The sequence below is a fragment of the Oryzias latipes genome, chromosome 5 (assembly GCF_053564925.1).
Source record: "Oryzias latipes strain Hd-rR chromosome 5, Olatipes_Hd-rR_3.1".
In the NCBI taxonomy this organism is placed as follows: Eukaryota; Metazoa; Chordata; class Actinopteri; order Beloniformes; family Adrianichthyidae; genus Oryzias; species Oryzias latipes.
This window is the reverse complement of record NC_136241.1, coordinates 26959090-26986631: the sequence shown is the minus strand read 5'-3', so window position 1 is coordinate 26986631 and position 27542 is coordinate 26959090. Positions and strand designations below refer to the sequence as shown.

General features: G+C 38.0%; 1 protein-coding gene across 8 annotated transcripts in view; it reads right to left on the bottom strand.

The window, feature by feature from the left end:
- Window positions 1-27542, bottom strand: part of epha8 (eph receptor A8) — a 128995-nt gene that overhangs the window by 58395 nt on the left and 43058 nt on the right. For all 8 annotated transcript variants that reach the window (XM_023955115.2, XM_023955119.2, XM_023955116.2 and 5 more), the window contains 4 exons: window positions 11702-11755; window positions 9802-9945; window positions 8503-8652; window positions 2009-2324 (listed from right to left, as the gene is read on the bottom strand). In XM_023955115.2, the coding sequence (XP_023810883.1) occupies window positions 2009-2324; window positions 8503-8652; window positions 9802-9945; window positions 11702-11755 (664 nt within the window). The remainder of the gene's footprint in view (window positions 1-2008; window positions 2325-8502; window positions 8653-9801; window positions 9946-11701; window positions 11756-27542) is intronic.

Here is a 27542-nt window from a genome sequence, read left to right as displayed (position 1 = left end):
GTAAACTGTCAGATTTTTTCCACCGATTCATTAAATCGCAGGATCTGAGTCAACGGATGAACATCAAATGGGTTTTATCTCAATTGGCTGCCAAAGCGGAATTATGTTTTTTTCCATGAGCTGCAGGATCGAAACTTGAAGTTGTTTCAATTTCAAACGCACAAAATTTTGAAGACTAACCTTTCATAAAATATGAAGAATAATCATGCCAACAATTTTCAAATTGTCCTGTTTAGAGAAAAAACCTTCTCAAGCTGTGCAATGGCATGTTGGGTTAAAAATTTTATGATGACATTTACCCTCAATTTTAGCTGAAGTCCATGCAATATTTATGCAAACTATGTCAATAAGATTTCAAGCAACATTTTTTCCCAAGTTTTGAAATTTTTTATTTCACTTTTGTGTTACAAAAAACGAATTAATGTTGCAGTTTAACAGAAAAGTATGGTAGCCCTGAAGTGCAAACCTGATCAACAAATCACTTAATGCAAAAACATATTAAAGATTGCAGCTACAACTAAAAAGGCAAAAAAATTAATACAAAAAATAGCATTACATTTTTAGAAATTAAAACTAACTTCCAGGAAACTAACTTTCGGAAAACAAAATTTCCACAAATCAAAATTAAATGTTGTAAAACAGAAAAAAATGAAAAATCCAGCATCTATTCCTGCCAAATAACTTTTGGTTGAAATAAAGGACAACGTGCGGCCCGTCAAAATGTTTCATTTTTATTTTGTTTACATTTTTACAGAATTTGGTGTTTGCTTCCAGAATTTGTTTTTTTTGGTTTTGCTTTTTGATTCATAACTGTGATGTTTCAAATGTTTTTGTGTTGAGTTATCCGTTGGTGTGATTTGCACTTCAGGGCCACCGTAGAAAAGAGCTTAGTTTCAAACTTCAAATAGGCAAAAATGGCAAATACATTTTTGACCAACTGTAAGCTAATGCAGAATTATAGGGTCAACAGTTTGATTTTTTGTTTTTATGAATTTGCATCTAGCACTTGTTATAATTGCTTGGATTAAAAAAAAAAATAATAATAATAATAAGGGGCCCAAAGGTTGCCATGTTTTTTAAAGAAACACCTCGTATCCATCCTCATTTGGGCTTGTTTCGCGCTCAGCAGGACCCTGACATCTTTCATTCATGGAGGCTAAAAAACTACAGTGCAAGCCAGAGCTTTGTACAGAACACGTGAACACCAGAATCCCGACAGGCGGTCTGCACCAGAATATCTGACGATCAAAAACACTGACACAGTGGAACGAACTTGTCAAAGTTCAGCATGTGTGGGACCTTCTGGGAACTTTGTGAAAAAGAAAAGACAAAAGAATCCTTCACTGAATGAATGAAGGAAGGCTGACGTCTTTTATACAGCTACAACAACTGAAATAATATTAAAAAAATATGAACAATAAAAAATGTTGAAATCCACATGTTGTTGGTACACTATCTGTTGTTTTTGTTGTTTTTATTTTTTTTGTTGCTTTTTGTTTTAAGAGAAAGTGTACCGAATAATGAGGTAAAAGGAGCGGGAAAATTATGTTTTCTTCTTGATGTTCCCATATTATTGTCACAATAAACGTAAAAAAAATTGCAACTTGTTTTTTTCTTTTTAATAAAAAAAAATCATTTAGCTATTATTTTTTTTAAGAAAAAAAAAAAAAAAGATAATTGATTGCAGTACAAAACATAGCCCTCACATTTTTTTGGGTTCAGTCAGAAAAGTACATTACATTTAACTGTGGTTGTATTTTTCTAAAACTCTGGACCAACAATGAATTTAGTTGTTTTTTGTCAACTCTGGCAGTTTGAAAGATAAACAAATGTAGCTTTCTTGGAAGACATTTCTGAAATCATGTTCTTTTAAATCCTCAAAGAAAAAAAACCCTCTTTTGCATCTTTTTCTCATAAAAAAAAAACATCAAAGGATGATTTAAAATCTTTTAGAAATGTGATTTAAATTAACTGACTGCAAAGAAGAGTCTCTATTACTTTAACTCACCAACGCAGGAGTCTCTGTGCTCCTCAAATCCAGCCGAGCACACGCACCTCCCAATTGGCACCAGCCACTCCCCCTCAGCGCTGCAGTACATCTTTGGTGTGTCTCTCTCCTCCGCGTGGTCCACACACTGACCCCTGACCTCCACCAGGGAGGACGAGTCGGCCCCTGTCACCACGTCGGTGAAGACAGCTAGGTTACGGCTCACCCCCACGCAGCGTTTGTAGTACACCCGCACGGAGGTGAGAGCGATGCAGGCCCCGATGTCCTGGAAGGCCAGGTAGAAGCCTCGCCGCGTCAGGGGGCCCACGCCTCGCACCTGTGCCGGAATAGAACCTTCTTCATGACTATTGCAATTAAAGAAAACATCTTTATATCTGCAGGCTCTCGGACAAGAATGACCTTTATGTATCTGCTGCATCTAATGCATCTAATGCAGGGCCTGCTAGGACGTCGCTCTTCTTCACATAAAAACTCCGAATAGACTTTTTTAGTAATATATTATTAACAGACTGACTGTCTGCACACCGGATTATAAGGTGAACCGTTAATAAATATTAAATTTTCAAATATTTTAACAGCAAATTTTAAATGATCAATGGTACGAACGAATTTTGTGTGTCTGTGTGTGGAACAAAAAGTTTTGGGGAAAAAAAAACTACAAAAATATTTAAAAACAATTACAAACCTGGGAACAATAATATTTGTACAGATACTATGCTATATTATACAGATAATTTTGAGGACATTTATGATATCAACCAAAGATTGTAATGACAAACTTTGGTAGACATAGATTAATAAATATTTGTGTATATTAATGAAGATTAACATTTGTATTACTTTATTATTGTTATAAGTTATAACACAAACTATAAGTTTGTTTTATGTAACATGTTTGAAACAAATTTATAAAAAAACAAAATAATTAGAAAATGTTCATCCGACTATAAAGGAAATTAAACTCAACAAGAGTCAGAAGTCAGTCAGACCTCATTAACTGTGTTCACAGAAATTGTATAACTTGTAACACGCTACATGTTAGCCAACGTTAATTAACATGAATGTTGTATACAGTAGGTTTAATAAAATTAATTAAACGTTATTCAGGGATAACAATCCAATTGCTCACTTTAAATTTCTAAATGTAAATCGTGGAAAAACGAAGAAAAAAATAATTATTAGGAATTACAAACCACTGTGGGTTTGATTAAAAATCTAAATAAATAAATCTGATCCTTCGTTTGGCCCTTGAGGCTCTTCGCTCATTGTAACTGTCCACTCCTAAAAAAACTGAACAATGTTACGAGCTGTTACCTCTCCTTTTTTTTTACAGTTAACATTTTAGAGATGAGCTAGAAAGTGTCACAGAAGGGCTACTAACTGTTAAGCCTATCACAATCAAGAACTCAGACAAACAGATTTTAGAAACTGCTGGGGCCACATATTTTTTGATTTTATGACAGGAGCCTGCGGGTCAGTATAAAATTTGATTGCCTGACTATGGACATGCCTGCCAGATTATAGGGCACACTGTCATTTTTTGATCAAAACAAAGTGTTCCTTTATAGTGTTTAAAATATGGTACTTCGTGCTTGGGTCATGTTTTTGTGTTCCTCTAAGACCTGTCAAGTGTCCAATCTTGCTAAGTTAGTCAATGTTTCCAGAAGATACGGACAATTTCATTGAACTTTAACTCACCTTTTAACAACTATAATGAGATAAAAAGCGTTAAGTTTGGCAGATTGATTGTATCTCTAAATCCATTTTACAACTTTACAGAAATTGTGAAATTGTGTTTTGTCAGTTATTTTTCATGCATTGAAGATAAAGGTGTTGGGAAATTGGAGATGACGTGCCAAAGCTTGCAAAAGCTAAGACTAAGATATAACCATAATATTTCACCCAACCTTAGGTTGACTTTTTACAGACTTTCTACAGGTGCCGAAATGTATTTCCAGCTAGTATAAAAGCTTTCCTTTGTTAAAAGTTATCTTCTGATTAAACAGCCAGCTCAGAGGGTGACAGAGTGACTACCGCTACACGCAGGGCTTCTGCAATAATGAGCAATCCAATGATTAATTTGCTCGCCTGCCCAGCTAGCTGTCCCTCCAGCTCCACAAGCATTTATTTCCCCCTGTTTTTCTGTTTAATCCCAGCTGGAATACTTCACACCTGTACCCTTTAGTTAAATGTGGACGTTACAGATCAAGGAAGAAAAAGTGTATCCTATAAAATAGTTTATAAGCATATTTTTAGCTAGATAGCTAAGTAGTAAGACTCATAATGGGTTTTACTCTAAAGAAGTCATTTACCAGGTGATACTATCCTCTACTGACAAGATAAAGTGCAATAAAATATTTGAATTTACTTTTATTTTTGCCAAAAGCTGCTTTAAGTCTTTATCTTATGGATGCAGTTTGAAGACAAATGAAAGATAAAAGATAAAAACCAACATCAGTGACAACTTAATAGCTTTCTCTTAACAGAGGTACCAATTTTTGATGGAAAAGGATTTACATGTCAGCTAATAAATCCTGCATGACAGTACAATGTCAATATTGCTCTTATGTCAGATTCTTATTGATAATAGTAATATTGATTTTGATTTGCTGAGATAAAAGCTCATTCTGGTCATAACTATGGTGGCCCTGAAGTGCAAATCACTCAACATAAAAACATATAAAAGATCACAACAATAATAACAAAAAGCAACAGTCATCATTCAGTCAGTGACAACTCGTAGCACCTACCTTAACATTCTTTTCTTTCTTTGATTTCTAGCAATTAAAATGTTTAAAATGAAACAAAAGAAGAAACTGGAACAATAAGACAAAATTTAATATTTTTCTGCAGATTTAGGAGCTCCAGTAGATAACTTTAAACAACTTAAAAAATGCACTAAGCATTTCCTTATACTATTGCTACTTTTGCCTAATAACGAAAAACAGTTGGTATACGTAGATAAAGGGCTTTTTGGCGTTAACGTTTTCTAGTGGCATTTTTCTCATGATAGAGGACACATATAAAGAAACTATGCTTAAAATTGCATTTCTGAGTTTTATTTATTCAAATGGTTGTGATTCCAAAGGCCGTTGGAGAAAGCTTGTAGATGTGGCGCATATGATTTACAAGCACCCTGCTCTGCTCCATTCTGATGCATCCATCCAAAAAAAACGTGTGCGTTTTCCTCATCTGGGCTGGCAATTGACTCCAAACTTTGCAGCAAGATGGCTCCCATATTTGTCACCATTTTTGTTGTACCGGTATTATTAGGTTGGGGGGTGTGAAGGACTGTAAGCTAGAGTGTAAACAAAGGGATGATGGGAAATGGGGCAGCCTTACTTTGTGGCAACGGTCCCGCCCTCAACTCAAAGGAAAAGCTCTGATAAATTACTGCTACTCTGGCAAAACTATGTCCTAGAAAACAACAGTTTTTTTCTTATGACTAAAATCGGCAATCATTATTAAAAGACCACAGGGGACACTTTTACCACGGATCAAAAGATGATTGAAGTGAGACTTTAGGTTCGTGTAAAGTGTGAGAAGTCTTGAGTTTATGCTCCTAAAAGGTAAGAAGAAGACATTGTTGGAGTTCATCCGCTTCAAAAATCCTTTTTGCCTCACTGAAATGAACCGTAATCTGTTGGTGTGACTGGATTATCCAGCACCAATTACCCACAATCTCTGATTGAAATGATGTGCACACATACAGTAAAACCAAACCACATCCTCTCACATCTACAACTTCTTAATGCAATGTAAACTAAGTACACATTTATTTGTTAGTCCGTTAAAAGAGAGGTGTCAAGAAGCCGACATGTTATTGCTCGTCAATTAGCCGCTTTGTTTACAAGCTGATTTGACACATCGAAAAGATATTTCATAATCAAACTGACTCATCAGAGCCCCCCATACACCAGCGCTGTCAGCTAATTAGACTTCTAATTACAGAGTTTCAGGTCTTTCCAGGTTTTTATGAAGAAGTTTTACTGTCATGCTTTACGGGAATAAACACATAAACAGCTGTCACTTATTGCACAACTTGCAGGTGGTGTCATTCATAAATTATAAGGAGAATTTTTGGTGAAGTTTACTTTTAAACGTCATCAGGAATTTATGGGGAAAAAGCAGCCGCCATGCATCATATCTTGCAATGTTATACAGAGTAAAGGGATTTGGTTAAATTTGTACAGACAGGAGTCATTCCAGAATAAAGATTTGACAGTCATCCTGACCTAATGGAGCTGGATCTCCTCTGCAGAAAATTTGTGACTGCACTGACACTTCTGCAGCTGCAATTTTAGAAAGGAGGATAATGCATCCAGAATGTAGTTCCAGATGGGATGTGGAAGCCAAATTTGTGTGAGAGTTCACAGCGGCTTCATCAGAACACAGCTGCCAGGTAACGCAATGCTCCTCTAAAATGTAATATACAGGTAAAAGCATCGAAACCAAACACATTTAGGGTTTTTAGTTGAAAGTGAGAAGTCATTAACACATCAGCTCATTTTACCACCACTTTTCCATGCAAATTTTATGACAGGAACTATGTACTTCTGTCCAAAAATATAAAGAGTTAATCGGATCCACATCGCTGTTTGATCTTCATTGTCTGTGTTCAAACTTCTGATACAAAAATTCTTTACATTTTACTGCAAAGTTTTGGACTCAATCAAAATTCAAGCACAACAGGATTTTAAAAGGGAATCTAGATAAATGATGTGTGATAAAAAATGTCCTGCTAAGCCATGTCTATCGACCACTGAAAAATCAGATTACTAATGTTGTTAACCTATAATATCAAGTAATAAATACCAATTACTTTATTAATGAATCAACTATTGAATAAAACATTGCGACTTCAGATTAGTCTACCAACAACTCAAAAGTGAGCTGTTTAGCAAATCAGTTACTAGAAGTCATTTTGGTAGTTTGAGTGTATGAACAAAGTAATCAATAAATTAATTAATCAGCATTTTTACAAAAGCTAAGGTGAACAGGTGCTGGTGAGTCTTATTAAGAATCAGTGCTTCACTGCACACCCTCATATTCAAGATTACCATTTTTTAACCCTTTTGACATTCTTTTGACTACCGTAACTCTTTAATATCATGGATTAATATCATTCCAGCGGATTTGGATGTGGAGAAAAGCAGCTTAAAGTGCTAACATTATTAATGTTGATAAGCTTACGTTATCAAAATGTTGCAAAACAGTGTAAAGCCGACATAAAAAATCTACTTCCCTCCACTTCAGAATCATCTGATTTATGGTGATAGCATAATTGTTTCAAGAGCGTTACTTAGGTGTCGAAAGTGACATTTTCAGAGTTAAAGGGTTAAACAATTCAGGAAAAATTCTTATCTTATCCATACTGCGTTTAGTTCCATATGCTTTCAATCATACATGTGGAATTGCCTTTTTATCTGTCCTTTTAGATAATTTATAGTGGTTGGATGGCTAAGCTGGCTGCATGTAGGACAGGTGCATGGAAAACCAGGGTTTGTTTCCCACGGAGCGTAATGAGCTTCATCCAGTGTGGGTCTTTGGGCAAGACCCTTAACGCTACTGCCTAACTATGTAGCCACAAGGGGGCCCAAGTTTGGATCACCCTGTCGCGTTTTCATGAATTTTAATCTTGTGTACTCTTAACACTGCATCTTTTGTTGTATTGTTATCTATCGACCGATCTCTCTCTAACTCTCTCTCTCTCTAACTCTCTCTCTCTAACTCTCTCTCTAAAACTTTTTGTAGGTCTGTTTTTTGGGATTCCCTTTAGAGAATAGTCATGTCTTTGAGTTCATGAGATTGAAGAAAAACTGTCCATAAGCAGTGTCCATCTTCTAGGTGGATGAAGGACTGTAGACGCAGAGCAGTCCATTTTTCCAGACTGATGTGTTTTTAAAGAGCTTATGCAAAACTAGAGCTCAAAGACACAGAGGAATACTTCAGAGCTATGAAGATGAAGATGCAGACCAAGATCCTAAGTTTTTGTTTTTCTTCTTGTTGCCTTTGTGGGATTTGCTGACAACATGAAAAGGATTAGCTAATATGTCAACTTTAAAAGTTTTTGTAGCTTTGTCAGCTTTTTTTAGGCACTTTAGCTGCACAACATGAGAGAAACAGATTATAGAACAACTACCAGACAGATCATAACTCCAATTCAGCTGCAAACCAATTCAACTCAACTCCAAGGACAGTGAACAATAAAGAATGCAGCATCTTTTCTATTTTTCTCTATGTAGCAACAGAAGACATCAATTACAGGTTTTTTTCCAGGATCCACTATCAAATTTTCAGCTCCTATCAATATTGAAATATTTCCCAGGACAGTGAACCAAACTCTGTTTGTATCTTCTGTCTGAACCCGACAGCAGAGCCGAAGATTTTTTCGGAATGATTCAGGAGTTGGAGCAACTTTTGCCAAGCAGATGCTGGACTGACACATCCCAGGTGTTTCTCGTCTTTGACGTTAAAAGGCTTAGCGTTCATACCTCTGTGTTGAGTTTAAGTCTTCGGACTCCGAGGTCAACGCCGGTGAAGCTCTCATCAGCAGCTATGGTGTCAATTTTATTGAACTGGTTCTCCCGGATGGCTGAGCCCACGGCTCTGTCAGACTCATAATAGTACAAGTTGAAGGTTTCCTGCAGAACAAACGAGGGCAGACAAAGTTCAAGCAAGACACACCTGACCATTTACTTAATTTCATAATATATAGATTCAACAGCATTACTGTCATTGGTTAGACTTCTTGGCTAAAATGAATGTTGGCCTTAAACTAACTGTCTCTAAGTTTTGTACCAATAGTTTTTGAAACCTTGAAAGGGTGAAGTTGAACATTGGTTGTGGGGGATTTTATTTAAAACTTCACTTTATAAAGATGCTTTTTTATCTGTCCTTTTAGCTAACTTATGGTGGTTGCATGGCTCAGCTGGCTGCGTGTAGGACGTTATCTCAATTGTTTTCCTCAAATTGTCTTTCAAATTCTATTTTTCACCTAAAACACGCATTTTTATTTTTATTTTAAAGTGTCAAGCACACGAAAGACAGGAATGACTTTAGCCAGAAGATGAACGTTTGTTGGAACTAGTTTTCCACTAACTGAAAAGTTCAGGTTCACTCCGCTCAAACAAATAACTTCCCCTCCAAAACATCTGTAATAAAATACCCGACATTCATCATCTTCCACATAGCAGCACACCTAAGGCATTACTCATCTACCTTCATTTAGCTGCAAATCAAGTGTTTTCTTTCAACTTCTTCTTAAGAGAGTAAGAGGATGTGAAGTTTGAACCCAGAATTGGTTTAAAAAATCCAACATGCAGATATAATATTGTGATTGTTTGCTGGATTTCTAAAATCAGGTAAAAGTATCCCTTTATACCTCTTCATCTAACCTATGCACAATACATTTATGTCTTTTTCATCTCTTCACCACAGTAGACATTTGTCAGAACTTATTCTAGTTTTGCATCCTTCACAGGTCAGTGTTCCGTCTATATTTGGGTTGTTGTAATGAGCTCACACATTGAGCTTGGAGCTGCTGCCTTTTTAGATTTTCTGAAGTATTAGAGTGTGATAATTAGTGGTGGTTGAGAGTTGAAGTGTGTGCCTGCTGTCATCGGATCGGACTGCCAGACACAAATGACTGGCTTGCAGCAGTAACTCACCGACCCGAGTTTTTGAGCATAAGTTTGAAGCTTCTCACATCCAGTCAATTATTAAAAGACAGTTCGAAAACACAAGTCGTCTTCTTAAATCAGAAAGAGTCCCACTCCTGCGCTTTTTCTCACCTTGCAGGTTCCCAGCACTCCGGGCATGCTGTTGCAGTCTCTCAGGGTGAACTTAACCTCGATGTAGATCCTTCTGGCTCCCTCTCGGGGAATCCAGCCCGTCACCAGCCAGTTGTTTTGGCTGGGGCTCATCACGTTGCAGACCTGATTAGGAAGTGTGTGTTACGAACTGATCAGCAGTAAAAACACAAACAAACTTGCACTCAAAGTCACGGATCAACAACTGCTCATCATAAATGTGGGGTAATTATAGCATTCATACTCTTCTGGAACTCCACTTGATTTTGAAGGCAGGCGGCTCCACATGCCGCACCTGTGCATGTAGCTCAAGTTGTTTTTTGCAAGAACTAAGATTATTTGGCAGGCGTTTCTAATTAACATATAAACATTTAGTTCTCTGTCCTTCAGCATTTTTGGTAGGGCGGTCAACCCGTGTTCGTAAGATTGAAGGTTTGATTCCCACCTTGCACACCCATGTGTCGAAGTGTCCTTGGGCAAGACACTGAACCCCACCTTGCCTCTGGTGGAAAGTTGGCGCCAACGTTCGGCAGCGGAACTGCCACCAGTGTGTGAATGTGTGTGTGCATGGGTGATTGGGACTGTGACTGTAAAGCACTTTGGGCCTTTGAAGAAGGAAGAAAAGCACTAAAGAAGTATACGCCATTTACCATTTTAAAGGTTTGATAAAAAAAAAAAAAAATTTCTAGTCAATAGAAATACATAAGAAGGCTGAATGAATCTAAACTAAAAAAAACTATTTAAAGACAGTAATAGTAAAGAAAAGTAACTTTATTACTTAAAACGTCATGTATATTCCTGTTTATCTAAAGTGTTCTTTGAAAATGTTCTGTTTTCCGTATTTTGTTTAATTTCTCCCAAAAATGCAACTTAAATATGATTTTTTTTCTTCTTTTCTATTTATTTTTTTGCTGCTGCGACTAATAGTCTTGAAAATACGGTTCACCGAATCACCTTCCCTTCATTTCCTACTCCCACCTTTGTGCCATAATGGTTTTATTTTTCCTTTGATTATACATTTCCTTGCTGCTTTAGTCTCTATATTAGCGACAATGTGCTGCTTTTCAGAAGCTAGCTTCATTTTCTGCAAGTCCAACATGAGCTGGTATCAAACAAAAATGTTCCAGCCAATCAAGAATTGTCGAGTCTGTTTAAAGTATGTTGGGTTTCTGACGGGACATCTGGTCTTTCAAAAATGTCCACTCTCAGTCACGCCAAGTGTAGGTTGATGATCATCCACAGCTGTCTTCACTTCCAATAAATACCCTCAGGGTATTTAAAGTGTCTGGTTTTCTTCAGCATCAGGTCATTTGTTTTGTCACTCTTTTGTCGAGCCATTAGTCTATGGGAGTTTTCATGTTCAGGTTTACTTATTAAAGGTTTCATTTTCTGCTACCAAGCTTGTTTGTCTGAATTTTTACATCACCTGGTCCTCACATCTTTCAGCAAATTCAGCATTTGCTTACTTTTAGCATAGGGTTTAGCTTTTTTTCTGTATTATTTATGTTTGATGATGCCGTCCTGAATGCCTCCCCTAAGCCAATTTACTTATCTCAATTAACAGTTATAACATTTAGTAACGTCATTTTTTCTTTTGTTTTTGACCTAATATGTAGTTATCTTCTATATCTATGACTTTACTTGTCATTTTAAAACCCCTCAAAACAATGTTTTTCACATATAGCATAAACAAAAGCAGGAAAATAATATAAGTTAAAACAAAACACTAATAAAAGGTAGTGAATTTGTCGTTAAGTTGAGCAAAGAACTACTCACTGAATGTGTCTCATGTAAAGAGCTGTGATTGATGCAGCATGAAAGGATTTACAGTCGGGCTGAAAAAGTGACCACGCCATCAGCTCACGCTGAGAACACCACTCACCTGGTACGTGTGGATCGGGGTGAAGTACTCGTCCATCTCGTTAATGGCGTCCCACTGAGAGAGAAACCGAAGCGGGGCAAACATTTATTATTCAAAGTTTTTGAATGCATTTCATTGTTGTGTTCATTCCATCATTGAATCTGACCTGAAATAAAATGAAAAGATTCCTTTTCAGAAAGCCGGCACTCATGTTATTCATCGGTGTGATGTTCTAATGAAGCTTCAGAGCTACACTCTGCCAGCATTAAACTGAGTTTAGCCATAAAAGCTGTAAAAATACTTATAGTCAGTTGGGTTGTGAGAACTCCAACACCCCCCAATGCCTGAACATAGACTTTTGAACTCTATAAATACATCCCCAAAGTGCAATCACTCCCTAAAAACTTGTTTTAAAATCTCATTCTGATCATCTTTTGATCTATTTCTAAAGCGTTCACAGTGGTCTTTCAATTACAATTATGCTATTTTTAGCTAAAATATTTTTAAAAAAACGTTGTCATTTTCCAGGACATAGTTTCTGCAGAGCGGCAGTAGTTCATTAAAATTCGCCTCTGAGTTGTGGGTGGGACTGTTGGCGCAGAGGAACCCCGCCCTCCCTTCTCCTCCCTGTTGCTGAGAGCTCTTTGTTTACACACTCTCCACCACTAGCTGACAGCCCCTCACACCACCAATCTAACATTACTGGTGCAACAAAAATGGAGAGCAATACTGGAGCTATCCAGCCATACAGTTTTGAGCCAGATGCCAGCTCGGACAACGGAAAAGGAGTTTATGGTTCTAGTCGTCTACAAGTGGAAGCATCAGAATGAAGTGAAGCAAGGAGTTTGTGGCCTGACCAGCACAGTTTTTATGTCACAAATAAGCTCTTTTTTTAAATTGTATTTTTTACTACATTTTACATTTTAAATAAAGAAATACGCCGAAATGCAATTTTAAGCTTACTTTTCCCCTATATATGTCCTCCAACATGATAAAAACACCAACATTTTTCTTTGGAGTGGGTCTGTAAAGCCTAAGTTAAACATAAAAATGCAGAACAGGCCTCCATGTCTGACACAACACTTGGCATGTGCGTTCACGCTCTGCTCCTCAGCATTGCTGAAGTTCACCTAATGTAATTTTTGTGGGGGGGCACGTCTTTCTTTGATGAGATTCCCCTCATGTATGAGATTAGATTTGCTTTGTTTACCCAAAGCTTCAGGCGAAGAGAAAAAAAAAAAAGGTTACAAGGAAGATGTGCTGATTTATGTCACACTGTACTGGAACCTGTACACAAAGCAGGACGGCCAGCACATGAAATGCTCAGTTTTGCTTCATGCCCTGTAATTCTGCAAATAAGAGTGTTTACAAGAACAATGGAGGAGCGAAGAGTTTTACACTGAAGACTTTCATACAGACTGTATGAAAGCTGCATCAAAACTTTACAACATTTATTCTACTGAAAAAGGAGCACCTGAGTCATAAAATTGTTAAATATAAACTAATGTTAGCATATGTTTGTGTAAATAGTCTGATGACCATTTCGGGGTGTACTCTGCCTTAGCCCAACAGTAGCTGGGATAGCCTCCAGTATTGACCCTGAAGGGAATTAAGCGGGTTTAGAAAATCGAGATGAATAAATTAGTATTACATTAAAATTATATCTCATATTTATTATTTTTTTCATAATTATATGCCATTTTACATGCTAAGCTGTAGAAACTTTTACACATTAAATGTCAGCATGTAGAATGGAAATACCTCACTTAAAATGCATGTGTGTAGTATTCAACTACTCTGTTACCCATGATCCTCCAGGGCTGGGGCCCCATGTACAGTTTGTGGGGTAATTGAGAGGGAAAGCTTCGACCCTGCAAGCTTTGAGTGATCCCAGCTGAACTCTGATAAGACGCTCAGGGTTCTCCATGGAAACTCTCCAGTTTCCCTCCTCAACTCGAACCTCCGACCCCCATCTGTCCCGGTTGAGGCGCTCAAACATCTTACAACACCCCCCCACCCCATCCTTGGCACAAGCAGCCAAAAGCCAGGGGGATAATTAAGATGTAGGAAAAGGACTACCCCATCTCCCCCTTTCCTCCCTCATCCTCTCATCTTTATCAACTAAATTGAAACCGTCCTTGAACTTGTTAAGACCCTGGCTAATTAGTGGGGTGTATAACACACCTATCTTCCTCATTATTCTGCCTTGCCATCTTTGCTCTTTCAACCTCTCCTTTAATCCCTTTTTTCACTTTTACATCTTCTCATTTTTCCAGAAATTGAGAATGCTTCAACATGCGAGGAGACGCAGACAATACTCAAGTCAGGCTAGGAGGAAAAAAACGGTAAACAAGAGATTAAACAATACAAGAGAGGGGGCAGAATTAATCTCCCATAAAGTGTGTTTATGTTTCTGTCTGTCAACTCATTGGATTTCTGTCATCTGTGGAAATCAGCCTGGCAAAAAGGAAAGCTGTTTATTTCACGCATGAACACGGACACACTCTGAAAAACACATTGTCAGAACGCACATGCAGTGATGCAAAAAGGTATTGGCCTTGACCACCTGAAGATTTATTTCAAATAAATGGAATTTTTACGTTTCATTTTTTATTTATTTTTCATTTTAACAACTTAAAACACAATTTGAAATGACTAGAAGAATTAAAAAATGCTGTTTTTCATAAGTATTTCATGTATTTAGACAAGAACTTCAAATCTGCCACCTTTCTTCCGGTTCTTGATGTATTTAGTATCTTCTTCAAACAAACGTTTTGCAATGACTGCAAAGACTGTCTAGAATTCCTTTATTTTGACCACAATAAAGGCATGAGTGACTGTTGAATGTCTTTGTATAGAATTTGGTCTAGACTTATTTTTTGACTAGACAATAATTATCTTTATATGATCTATATAATGATACTAATGATCTATTCAGAGATAACCTTCATGCTCCTGTGTTTGGATTAATGTTATACTAAAAAAATCAGAGAGCTTTTCAAATGACTAAAACAAATTGTCTTAGTCCTGGAGCTGCACTACATCATCACACCACCACCATCATACTGATTGTTGCTTTGATGTTCTGTAATTGTTTGACTCCAGTATTAACATACAAACCGTCCAGCAAGTTCCCTTTTGTCTCATTAGAACACATGAAATCTAGAATTTTCTTTTTCTTAGTGAATATTTGATTCTGATTGTGTGCAGGGTGTCCAGTTAAAAAGTGATGTTATAAAAAGAAGTTCTGGTCATATAGCCTGAATGCTCTACATTATTGGACTGGCCTAAACAAGACACTCCACAGTAAAATCTACAAGAAATAAAAACAACAATTTCAAAGTAGGATGGTAAAATATGAATACATTAGTAAAACAAAAAACATTGATACAAAAAAAAAAAAAAAAAGCACCAGCAGAGCAGAATCTAATGCTGGGTCAGAAGCCTCTTGATTAAAATCAGTTTTAAGAAGTTTTTTTTTAATGGACAGTGAATGCTCACTGGTAACTTGTCAGGCTTAATCCTTTACTTGTCAAATCTGGAGCGAGACTTTGTACTCTTTTTCCTCAACAGTGTCTTTTTCCTTGAACTCTCTTGTTGATTTTTCATTTTTTTCATGACCTCTGACCTTTACTAAATCAAAGAAGCCCACGCTTCTTTTCATGTTGTTCTGCTCCTTTGATGACTTCCTTCATAAGTCCTCTCGGAGTTCTGAGTCATTTTAGTCAGTTGGGCATTTCTGAACATTGTATAGTTGGGAATTAAGATTCTCACTGGAGTTCTTTGGGGGTTTAAAGCTGCACTTTTTTATGCAGGATGTTGTTTTAAACATATCCTCTTCTCTTAGAAAGCAAAGTTATTTTTATTCAGTTTTAAGTCTGTTAGTGATTAGTTCACAGTTTACTGATGACGAATGACTTTTCCACACAGGAGCAATTTGATATATAAGATTATTCGAATGCAATACAATAATTCAAGCATAAACATGCATGAATACCTTTCAATACTCTCAATACTATCAGAATTACAAATTTGAAGTTTTACAGCTGGGGTGTGTACTTTTTGAGTGTATTTTTTTAAAGCACAGATCAAACGGAGTCAGGAGTTCAGTGGATTCTGCAGAAAAACCAGACAGATTCTTTGAACTAACACTGATATAACATTTAAGCGGAGAAACGTCAATGATAGTTCAGCTGGTAAAGGCCTCCTTTCCGTTCCAGCTACTGGTATTTCCAGTCGGTACAATGAAGGGGTCATCCTCCGTGCCAATCGTTATCTAATTCTCCATGCTCTCCTTCTCACTTCAATATTTCCCTCAGTTTGTTAACAGAAAATAAAAAGTTTTTTCTCTTAGATGCCCAAACAGCAGCAAGTGAAGGTTGCTTTCAGTTTTTTGTCTTTAAGAGACTCACGTCTTGGTCCTGTCTTCATACAAACCCCACACTGCAGCATGAAATCTATATCAGTGTGAGAGCAGATGCCAGACTGATGAAAAAGTGACAGAAGGAGTGATTAGGAGAACTGTAGAGAAGAACTGGTTGAATTGAGCTGATTATGTGCTGCTGGTGAGAGGAACAGCAGGGAGGGAGTTGATGTGTTCAAGGCTCTATTCATGATTTCTGAGGAAGCTGGAGGGAGCTGCAGCTGCAGCGTAAACACTCGGAATCTTGCAGGGAGGATGGCAATCTTCTAACTCCTGTTCAGCCTCCAAGTCTTTTGCCACTTATACTTCGAACAAACCTTCTGGAGGATTTTAGCGTATACAAACAAATCAACCAGCAAAGCGTTAATCTAATCTGTCACTGTATTACTTACTTTGTCTAATCTTGTTTAAGAATGACAGTCACTGGCAGGTTCTCATACCTTAACTCAGAAAGTTCTTAATTTGATCAATTTTCAGCCTGATGGGGGTGAAGCAACTGTCAACAAAACTAAAACTCATGGACTTTGTTTCAAAAATAGACTTATTCCAGCTTTTTTGGTCAGTATCAACCACAGACTTTTAGTTGTTGTGCTCTGCCAACACTGAATGTATTGACTTGTATTCTGTCCAAAATGACAGCAGCCCTTTACCAAAAAGTGGTAGACTTGAGAGTTTTTTTTATGAAGTGTACTTGTATACAAGAGCAAGTATACCTCAGACCGTGTATGTATAGTGTAGGAAGTATACTAACTTATCACTTATTTGCACTAAATTGGAAAATTTGAAGTTCACAATATACAGATAGGAAATAAAAAGTAAACGTAAGTATATTGCCTAACTTACCAAGAATACTTGTAGTACACTTACTTTTTCTAAGAGAGTACAATTAAAGGTCAAATTAAATTTTTTGACTGACTTACTTTGGAGGATAAAACAAAAAGAAGATACATCACAGCACAATCTTCTTTCTAAATAAAATCATTTCATAGGTGCAAGCCATTTCAGTCCATTTATGTGTTATAGTTATCCACAAGTATATTAAATTTTATCTTCTTCCGCTGAGCCGGTACCGACCTCGACTGCAGCAGCAAAGGAAAGTGGTATTTATGCTGGTCATCGACAACAGGTGAAATAAAGGATCAGTTTAGAGAGAAAGTTCAACTCTTGCTACTTATTTTTTGTCCAGATGATGAAGCAAAAGTTTGTTTTAAAGAAGCCAGCGCAGTGATATAGAACACTTAAGCTACAGGACCAGAACTTCTATTTTAGGTGTGAATTATCCCTGTGGAATATCACTTTTTAATCACACCCAGCGGCCAATCAGAATCGAGTATTTACGCGGACCATGATATAAAAAAAATTAATTATCAACAAATTGTGCATTCTTTCAATAAAGAAAGCAGTCATTCTTAAAAATGAATAACATTAGAAGAAGTATTCTCACAATAAAATTTTGAAAATTAGCTAAACTTTTTCCATCAATTGTTTTTCAGATTTCATGGAGGCAGCCATTTTAATGAGCAGGAAAAGTCCTTCTACTACCCTAGTGGAATGATGAAGAACTACAGGGCAGAAAACATAGACCATGTTATATATGATTAATTTAAGGAAGGTTTTGATCATGTTAATGAGATGGGCTCTTGATAAAAACTGGAGTCTGTTTGCATCAAATATGATACGAAGGGTTTTATAGGATTACACAGGACCAGGCTGCTAGCTACTAGGTTTTTTTGGTCCTCCAGGCTCCACTGACTTCGCTCCTGCTATTTACCTTTGTCCTGATCTGTCCGTGTCAGTAGGTAAAGTTGATTGTGTAGTTCTTCTGCACAGTCTAGCCTTCATTAAGGCTAAACATCAAGTTCTTAATCAAGTTTTTATTGTTTGCAATCACGTTTATAAAATGAATTTTACTATCAGGCCTGGATTGCCTTTTAGATTAAATTCTTTGATCTACCTGAGGATTATTTGCTACAGATCCCTTCTGCCCCTTTCTCCCTTTCTGGAAAAGTAATAACACCACTAAGTCCAACAGAACGTTTATTACAAGAAAAACTTCATTCCAACTACAGGTAGTTCTTCCACCCTAGTACTGGTCCAACCACTTACTCTTGGAGCCCCCCACACAGTCCCCGTACTCGCTCTGTCTAGTCCATCCATCCATTTTCAAAATCAGCTGAACACGTTACAGGGTTGCTGGAGCCAAACAACCTACTGTTGGGCGACGGCAGGGTGACCCTGAACAGGTCGCCAGTCTCTTGAAGGGCTAGAAGAATTTAAAGTCACCAGCTATCTTGAAAAACACAAAAAATATAACAAAGTTTGTCTGAAGTGATTCTTTTGAACAATGTTTTTTTAAAGTGTCTAAATGTAAAGAAACTGATTTTCATTAGCCCTGTGCTGGCCAGGTGAACTGCCCAGGGTGTACCCTGCCTCCGTCCTGACATAGCTGGGTAGACTCCGGCAATCCTGGGAACCAGAACGGGAATAAAGCAGGTTCAAATCATGTACCTGTAGGAATTCACGAATGAGTTTGATAAGAATGAGTTTAATTTTGGTTTCAGTGGCTGATGTACAACTTTATCTAAACTGCAAACAGACTCGGGGCAATAAACTGAGGACTGATTGACACACACATGCTTACAGAACAAAAAATTATTTATAAACGACTAAAAATACGCTGCACTGTACATTTGGTCAGAGCCGATCACTCAGACGTTGGCTGTCAATGATCGCACAAAACACAAGACATCTTTGCAGAACTGTCCAGATGATACGAAGATGCAAATGAATATGGTCTTTGTTCACAAAGTGAGTGAGCTCCTGAGGATTCATCACATAATGTCCCTTTTCCAATGTTTATGTGGGAGTCATGGAATCAAATGTATGTATTTAGATCTCTAATCCATGCATTATACAGCCACTCACGAGTTTTTGAAATTATGCTCAAAATTCAGATGTGTGCTCTGCCAACACTTGTTCTCTCCTCTTTCTTTGCACTGAAGCGTGAAAAAAGCTGCAGACGATGTTTCAGCAAAAAAGCATCAAAAGGGAAGCCAAAGTTGATGAAGGGTGTCATCTTTTAAAGATCTCATTACAGATTAATGAATGTGATGCCGTAGCGACAGACAGAGAATAGGATGTGGATGATGAGGACGGAGCAAGAATAGGTGGGGTTAGATGGCGGCGTGTTTGTGACAGAAAGAGAGGCGCAGCTCACAGGTGGCATTTCCAGGCTTAAAACTGGGTTTTATGTAAAGTCACAGGTCTGCACATTAACTCTTCCCAACACCTTTCTGGCTCTGGTCCTATCAGCTACACACCCACAGCAGGCCTAATAACTTTGCTTCGGCACGTGTGTCTGTGTCTGTTTGTGTGTTCCTGTCAGTGTGCTGGCTCTTTGACAGCGATAACCTTTCTGGAATAGGAGTGTTAATTGCACTGGTCTAGGATCAGTGCTGGAGATGGTGTAATTGCTTTCTATTCAGCGATGCAATTTTGTACGGGATGGTGTGTGCATGTTCGAAATGTGCGAAAAAGACACAAAGTTGTGCAAAACTAATATTTCTGCTCTTTTAAAGATTGTGGGGAAAAGTTTTGGAGTGAGGCTGAAAGGATCATGAAGGATTTCTTATAAAATGTCCGGCGTTGCGCAGCGGAGAGCGGGTCAGCGTGTCTGAAAGCTCTTTCACCAGCAGAGCTGAGTGCTGAAAGAGTCATTAGAGCGGTCAGCTTCAGAACTCCAATGCTGATTATTAGGCTATAAGCCGGTGCTGTTAACAGACCTCCCATGATGCAATGAGCATCTCTTTGCTTCCCTTTTACTCACTCTTCATGCATTAATGGGCTATTATTGGGCATAATTAACATGTGTATATGCTTTATTTAAAAAGTATGTTTACTGACCTGGTTTTCACATGGATCAACAAACCAATGCATCAGTGGGTCACATGCATTAATGTTCAACCAGAATCCTTTTCCCTGTTCTTTTTATCAGCATTTTTTTTCACACCTTTTAGATGCATTACCTCCCATAGCAAAGTGTCACAAAACAGGCAGAAGGCTCGTTCCAATTGCAGCAGGTTTATTAGCTCAGCTTAAAGTGCACAAAGCTAAATCAGGGTCAGGCAGGCATGGGTCAATAACGAGCATGGGAGCATCAGAGAAACAACGAGAATAGTCAGGATCCAGACTAGAGTCGGAGCAGGCGGCAGGCAAATGGAGTCAAAGGCGAAACAGGGTCAGGAAATAAGAAATGCGTGTATCAAGTATGATACAAATGGTTATACAGGGTTAAGAGGTGGGAAAACATCATTGGAAAGAGGCCTAAATGTTCAAAAGGGAGGCCATCAGCTATTCTTTTTGGTAACATGATAAAAGATTTAAAGGTATTAAAACACAAATCACACTTTTCAAGCAATTACTTATAGAATATATTGATATTTAAAACGTAATAATATATTCAGTCAAGTTACCTTGACACCTGAAAAGCTTTGTGTTTTCAGCTGCAAACACAACCCTTTGTGTGACACAATAGATTCAAACCCACAATAAATGTTGACAAAGTGATTCAACATTCAGCCCATTTCCTGTTTACAGGAAAAGTACAACAGTTAAAGTTTACTAGATAGCAAACAAATATCTTGCTTTGAGCATTTAAGGTAAATTGATCTCATAAATAGAAACACAAGTTAAATTGTTTTCATTCTTGAGACATTTTTCATCTTTTATAAAGGTTAACATCCACAACCTTCAGACTGATGAAGCCACTTGGATGAGTCGTGAAATGTTTCAAATAGAAGATTTTCCCTCCAGATTTCATAATTCAACTTCAAAACAACGTCACCTGTAGAAATAACACCCTGCACCGACACATGATGATTCAACAGCTTTACATAGCTGCTCCACCCAACAAGGCAGTCAGGATGAATTTCACCTTAATTTTTCCTGATACTGTAGAAAACCGAAAACCCTTCTGTGCTTCCACAAACAGCGCAACAGCGAAGAGATAGATTTAAGGTACAGTCCAAACGTAGATAACCTTAACAAAAAAATATATAAATATGAATAATTGGAAATGGACTTGTAAACTATCCCCTATTTAAGGATATATTAAAACAAATGTCATTAATGTATTGCTGAGAAGGTTTTAGAGAGATGGGGGTGAGAATAAATACATGTATTCTTCCCCCCACCTCTAGTGAATGTGCAAAATGTTACTTTATTGCATTAAAGACATACAAAATTGTGTTATTTCTTTTTGGATGAGGATTTTTTGTAAAGTTTTATATATTTTCATTAACTTTTTAATGCTCATTATAAATATTTGTTGTTGTTTTTTTTTTCTTTTAATGATTTGCTTTTCTTTATAAATGCAAACTAGGTGTAATGTCATGTAAGCCTTTAAAAATTTTTGCCTGCTGTTAGAGGTGTGGCTTAAAATGACACATTTAAAGAAAAAAGATTAATTTTACTTTTTCAAAGAAGAATCTTTCCTCAAATATCTGCATTTAATTTAAAAAAAAAAAAGGCTCTCAAAAATTATTCTGTTTTTTGCCTCAGGTAACCGTTGAATCCAAGGTCTAACGCCTCTTAAATAAGGAATCCACAAGTCATCTTAGCGTAACACCACTTGTGAAAACCTTATTTGTCCCACATGTCAGACACTCAGTCTCCTGAAAGCAGTCAGAATCCTTTTCTCTGAGATTTACCACTTTCAGTTCACTGTGTGTGACAGCTGTAATTGTTTGACAGCTTTTCTTGCTGGTCCATTTGTACTGAAAAGATGTGGAGACACAAACAAGACGCCATCATGAGTTTTATTCTCTTTTCATCAAAACACAAAACTCCTGCGACAACAAGTTTTGGGCTGTTCCTGAATCATAACCTGCAGAGTTAATGCTGCAATCCATCCCAAATGCAGCACAAAAGCCAACTAACTGTTGTTTTATTTGTTGGAAAACAGTCAACCCTGCTGTGACTGTGCAGACTCGACCAGCCGCTGCAAACTTAGAATAGATGATTTGGGAGAACTTTTCTGCAGCTACCCAACATGAAGACATTATGGTCCACCAAAGATCCAGCCCCTTTACAGAACATGTTTTCCTTCACCTTGTGTGTTTATTAAGATGCATATTTTCAAAGACCATCTGCAGAGGAGTGCTAACACCACCATAAGCCAGCACCAGCTGTTCTGGGTTGCGCCACGCCGCTGTCTCGTGGGAGCTTGTACAGCCAATTACAGAATGGCGGACGGTCATCGAGAGGGCAATGGAGTAGTTCAAAGACTAGCTGAAGGTGTAATCAGATCTAGAGTATGGAGCTGCTGATAGTAGCAGAAACGTTGACTTTCTCATTTAGAACCGCGACTTTGTTTAGCATCGTGTCAGCTAGTTTAGGGCACATTCTGGTGAAATGTACGCTTTATGTAGATGCTTTAGTCAGTTTCATTGTAAGACCTGTAAACCTTTTTTTTCTTCGAATTAATAACATTCAATAAATAAAAATATGTATACTTAAAAAAACACAAAAAAAGGTTTTCATCACATAAAATAATCCATTCAGTATTTTTTTCTCATAGATTGAAAACAGAATTTATTTATTCTTGTCTGCAAAATGTTTGTCTGTTTTATTTTTGCCTTTCAATATAGTCAAAAGGTGATGGTTAAATGACGTCATGTCTGGCTTAGATTGCAAAAACATTTGTTTAGCAAAACATTGATTCTTTACTCCACAAAACCATCTTCTTTAATCCTCAACATCATTTTTGATTCCTGACAAGCTTACTAACTGTAAAGTTAAAGCTAGTTAAATACCTTGACCTTCAAACTGCAGTTATGGTTTATTTTCTCATTCTTTTTTCCAGCTCTGCTCATGTCTCCAACTGGATATTTAACTTCCTCACAAAACAAAATCTAGAACTTGATAATTACAGTCCTTGTTTAACTCAATTGCATTAGTGTGCTTCGGAATATCGCATGTTCCCCCCATTTGTCGAAATGTCCTTGGGCAAGACACTTAACCCTGCATCGCTCTTGGTGGTTATGGGTTGACGCCAGTGTTCAGCACCCATGAAAAACAGAACTCAACTCAGTCACTCAATCAGTGCTCAACTCACTGATCTACAGCATACTAAAAAATCTTAAAGATCATTATAACAAAGTAGATACGTGGTGCTTTAACAGGAGAGTGATTGGGCAACGGAAGTTGTCCATGCAAACCCGTACCCACCAAATTGTAATTACACATTTTAATACAAACACTTTGAATTCCACAACACTATACCCACGCCCCATAAGAAAGAACGTCCATAATTTTCTGTATCCTACCCCACCTGTCGGTAGGCCCTCCAACAGAGGTCATGTATCTTTCACCCCACCCCTGTTAGAGGGGCTAACGACAGGTAATGGGTTGGTAGTTGTGTTACAAGTACATTGACTCTTTGAGTCCAGTGGCCACTCTCTACATAAGGAACGTGATCCTTGTGATTCATGAATTAGGAATTATATTGCATCTAATCTGGAGTGGTGGTTGTGCCCTTTGTTGGGCAGTTTTGGGTATTTGGTCTAGTTTGTGTGCTGGGCCACCCTGCATTTCTACCATCACCTTGGCAACTGGAACCTGCAATTTTGCCCTTCTTTCTTCCTGTTGTGAGGACGACAATAGCAAGGGGGTGGGGGCTGGCCCTTTCCCATTAAGTGTTTAAGAGAGAACTGGACAGATCACATGTGATATCACCCATAGAAAATGCCTTACTTCAGCTCCAGCATAATGAAGCCATTTCAGTCACCATTTTTCTGCAATACAGAAGTTGCCAGTGATTGGTCTGAGTGGTCCAACTCACAGTTTCTATGGTAACCACAGTCACCAATCAGAAGTGAGCTTGCTCAAAGCCCACACCCCTTCAAATGAAAGCGAGCTCAGGAGAATCTGTCAGTCAAACAAAGTGTTTAAAGTGGGGGCCAGCGGGTACCACACACATTTAACAAGGAATCTGGTAGGTCAGTTTATAACTTGAATAACTTGCAATAAAGAAAAAACATTATGGAAAATAAATAAGATTAGCAAGAATTTGTTAAGAAAAAGTATCAGAGCAAGAATGGTATTCTGACAAATAGAATGACTGAGTAATAACCGTTTACTTCTCATTAGAAGTCAATGGAATTTTGCCTTCTTGGAGTCTTGGAGAGGGGGAGGGATCGTTTTTATAAACAGTCAATGCCTTTGCCTCTGCCTCAACTGGAATTCCCATAGGGCCTGGTGGTGGTCAGTCTAGATTGGCTTTGGGGTGGTCTTATACCCCTGGAGGCTATAGGGTGGAAACTAAGGACTCTTGAGCAATGGCTGGCATCTCACCTGGCGCTAGTTTGGATTTTAGTGGACCACAAGCTTCCAGAAGCTCAGTCTTTGTCGATGCTGGGGCTCATGCTGTTCATGCTCCCTCTTGTTTTCCAGTTGTATCTTCAGTAATGTCTCTGTTTGACTGGAACCGGGTCATCTGAAAGAGTGTAAGCTCTCAGGCTCCTTCTTTATGGGGGGTTTGGGGGACCCTGTACTGCCACTGTGCCTGCTGTTGGATCTGTGTCTGGGCTTCGACCTCCTACCCTCAGTTACGTCATGATACTTTCTGACAAACACACACTCTCCCGAACACACTTGCCTGTTCATCTCAACACAAGCATGCCAATGTTTGAAATATGTAAGCCTTTATGTCTTGGGATGCTGCTTTTTTTATGCATATTACTATAGTTGTCTGTGTGGAATGCATGTGTGTTTGTGCAGAACATGGTTATTCGTGTGCTTGTTTATGTTTTTTGGGGTATTTGAGCGCGTAGATGTGTGGCTGAGCACAAAAAAAGCAGCCCTCCTGTAAACAGTTTTTAACACATTTGTAAGCCTCAAACAACTTTAGTTGTCTATTATGATGGAGGCATTTTTTTTAGTCTTTCTCCTTGTATTTTACCCTCTTCTCCGTCCCCACTTCATCCTTTTTTTTTCTGCTCCTCATGTTTTCTTAACTCTCCACATCTATCTCACAACTCTTTCTGTTTGTCTGGTCTAAAACTTGTCTTTTTATTTAATAAATTTGAAAAAATATATATATATTTTTAAATGGCTACAAACAAAAGGTATTCATACAAACATTCAGTATCCAACAGAACTCCAGGTGAAATTTTAAATCCAAACGCTGGTATGTTTTCACTAGATTTGTTCAACTGCTTAATGCAGCTGGCCAGTGAAGGTTCAACTCTTCGTTATTTTTTGTTCCTTCAAAACTATCCACATCTTATTTTACGTTCATTAACTAACCATCGAAACAATTTAAGACCCTTTCATGCCCTAAAATGCTCTTATTGTGGAAGGTTGAGCTGACAGGAACTGAAATAAAATCTTGCGAGTGGGAAGGTCTTTGTGTAAAGGAGAGGTAGGTGAAGCAACAGGAGTTGGATAAATTGTAATAGAAAGAGACTGTGGGCTTTTGACACCTCAGCTCATCACTTTCTTATCCACATCATGGTTTGCTCAGCCCACATTAATCACACTCACACACACACACATATGCTTTACTGTCAACTGTATCGATCGTGGAGTGTCCGGTGGATGAACCTGTCATGGCCAACATAGATCGGAGTGGAGGATAATGAAGTCTTCCTGCTCTATTTGACAAGTTCTGAGAAAGCGTGTTAGAGTGAGTGTGCACGATTCTGAGGGTTTGTGTGAGGAGTAAAAAAAAGATGCTCCAGGGAGAGCACACCGCAATTCTTACCACTGAATGAATAAATTGAATGGAAAGAGGGTGCTTGAGCCAAAGACGTGATCTGTCATGGTGTCATTTAAATGAACCTGGCGTCATAGGAGAAGCCAGCGAGCTAATAAAGACATAACCTCCATGAACACAAACAGACATCGATCCAATAGAAAGGCTGGATTTGGCTGTAAATGGACAACAATGTTTGACCTTTTTCAATATGTTTGTATCATTTTTATTCATCGTTTTATGAATGATAAACTCTCCTTTGAGAATTTTATACTTGGTTCTTCTCTTTTTCTTCTCCTAAACAAACAATCACACTAGGCAATTTTTGCTTTTGGTGTGCTGAACTCAGTTTGGGGGTGAGCTGTCTGTGTACAGATTTTTACATTGGCCCTGAAGTCCAAATCACACCAACAGAGTACACAAAACATGTAAAGAGAGAAGGTGCAACGGAACACAGATAAAGACCCTACCAAAGCCTGAAGCTATGTTCACACCGCCCTCGGCAATGAGCGTTCAAGTGAATACTTCCAACGAAAAGTCTATGCAAACGCGCTTACATGTGTGTTTTGAGCTTCTGCGTTTAAGGGTGTTTTTAGACTTGACACATTTAGCCCGCTTAAATTCTACCAGTGTTCGTTTCCCCCTGATAATCAGGAAAACATTTTCAGTCTGAATACACCCAAGCGGACCCTGGTCCGTGATCCGTCTTTGGAGGTGGTCTCAGTTTGTTTCCAATCGGACTGAGCTTCGGTTCTCTCTGAAATTCCTCAGTCCAAATAGAATCCGTTCCCGGAACGGAACAGCTGGACCAAAACAGCCACCATAGCCGATATACACAGAGTAGAAATGAAGCAACAAATGAGCAGCTGGCAAATATAAAGCAACGATTATCCTGATATCAAACAGAAAAAAAGGGTCCAACTGTTTAATTGTTAGAATGTTTATTTTAACACAGCTGAAAATGCTTCTAACATGCTTTTCTGTGTCTCGTTACGCATAACAGGCGCTGCTGTGATGTCATCCTAAAAACTAGTTTTAGTTCCTTAACAAAATTCTCTTAAAACAATACCATAACACCACAACGATGAGACACAGCAACTCATTGAAATGTGGTCAGAGGAATGCAGGCTCAACAAAACACCTTTTAACGTGATACAAATAGCTTCTCCCTGTTTTCCTGGCAAGCTGCATGTCATGAACCCTTTTCTTTGTACCTTCTTAGCTGTATTCTTAGCCAGTAACTGACCTGCAGCATTCCTCCACTGAGCCTGACAGTGATACAGATGTTTAAAACTTTAAGTTTAAATCAACCAAAAGCACAGTACTTCCATAATTTGTGCCTAATTAAGCAGACTGGGTCTAGGACAAATAGTATTTCAGTCAAAATACACCCTAAAACCTTCATGTTCATGCGTATAAAATGTACTGCCACTGAAAGAGCATTGCAAGTTAAACCAGGTCGAACTTTGACCAATCAGGGACTCTGATTTGGTAATGACAGATGTATAGCATCCCTTTTAATTCGTGGAAGTGCCAACTGATCCTGGTGGAGAAATTAATAATTGTGGTTTGTGTCCGACTGAAATTATGACACTGTGTCTTTCATATATCGGAATGGAGCTGTGAGAGAAAAAGCCTTGAGCAAGATTTACACCGCTTCAACATTTTACACCAAGCCTCTTCCA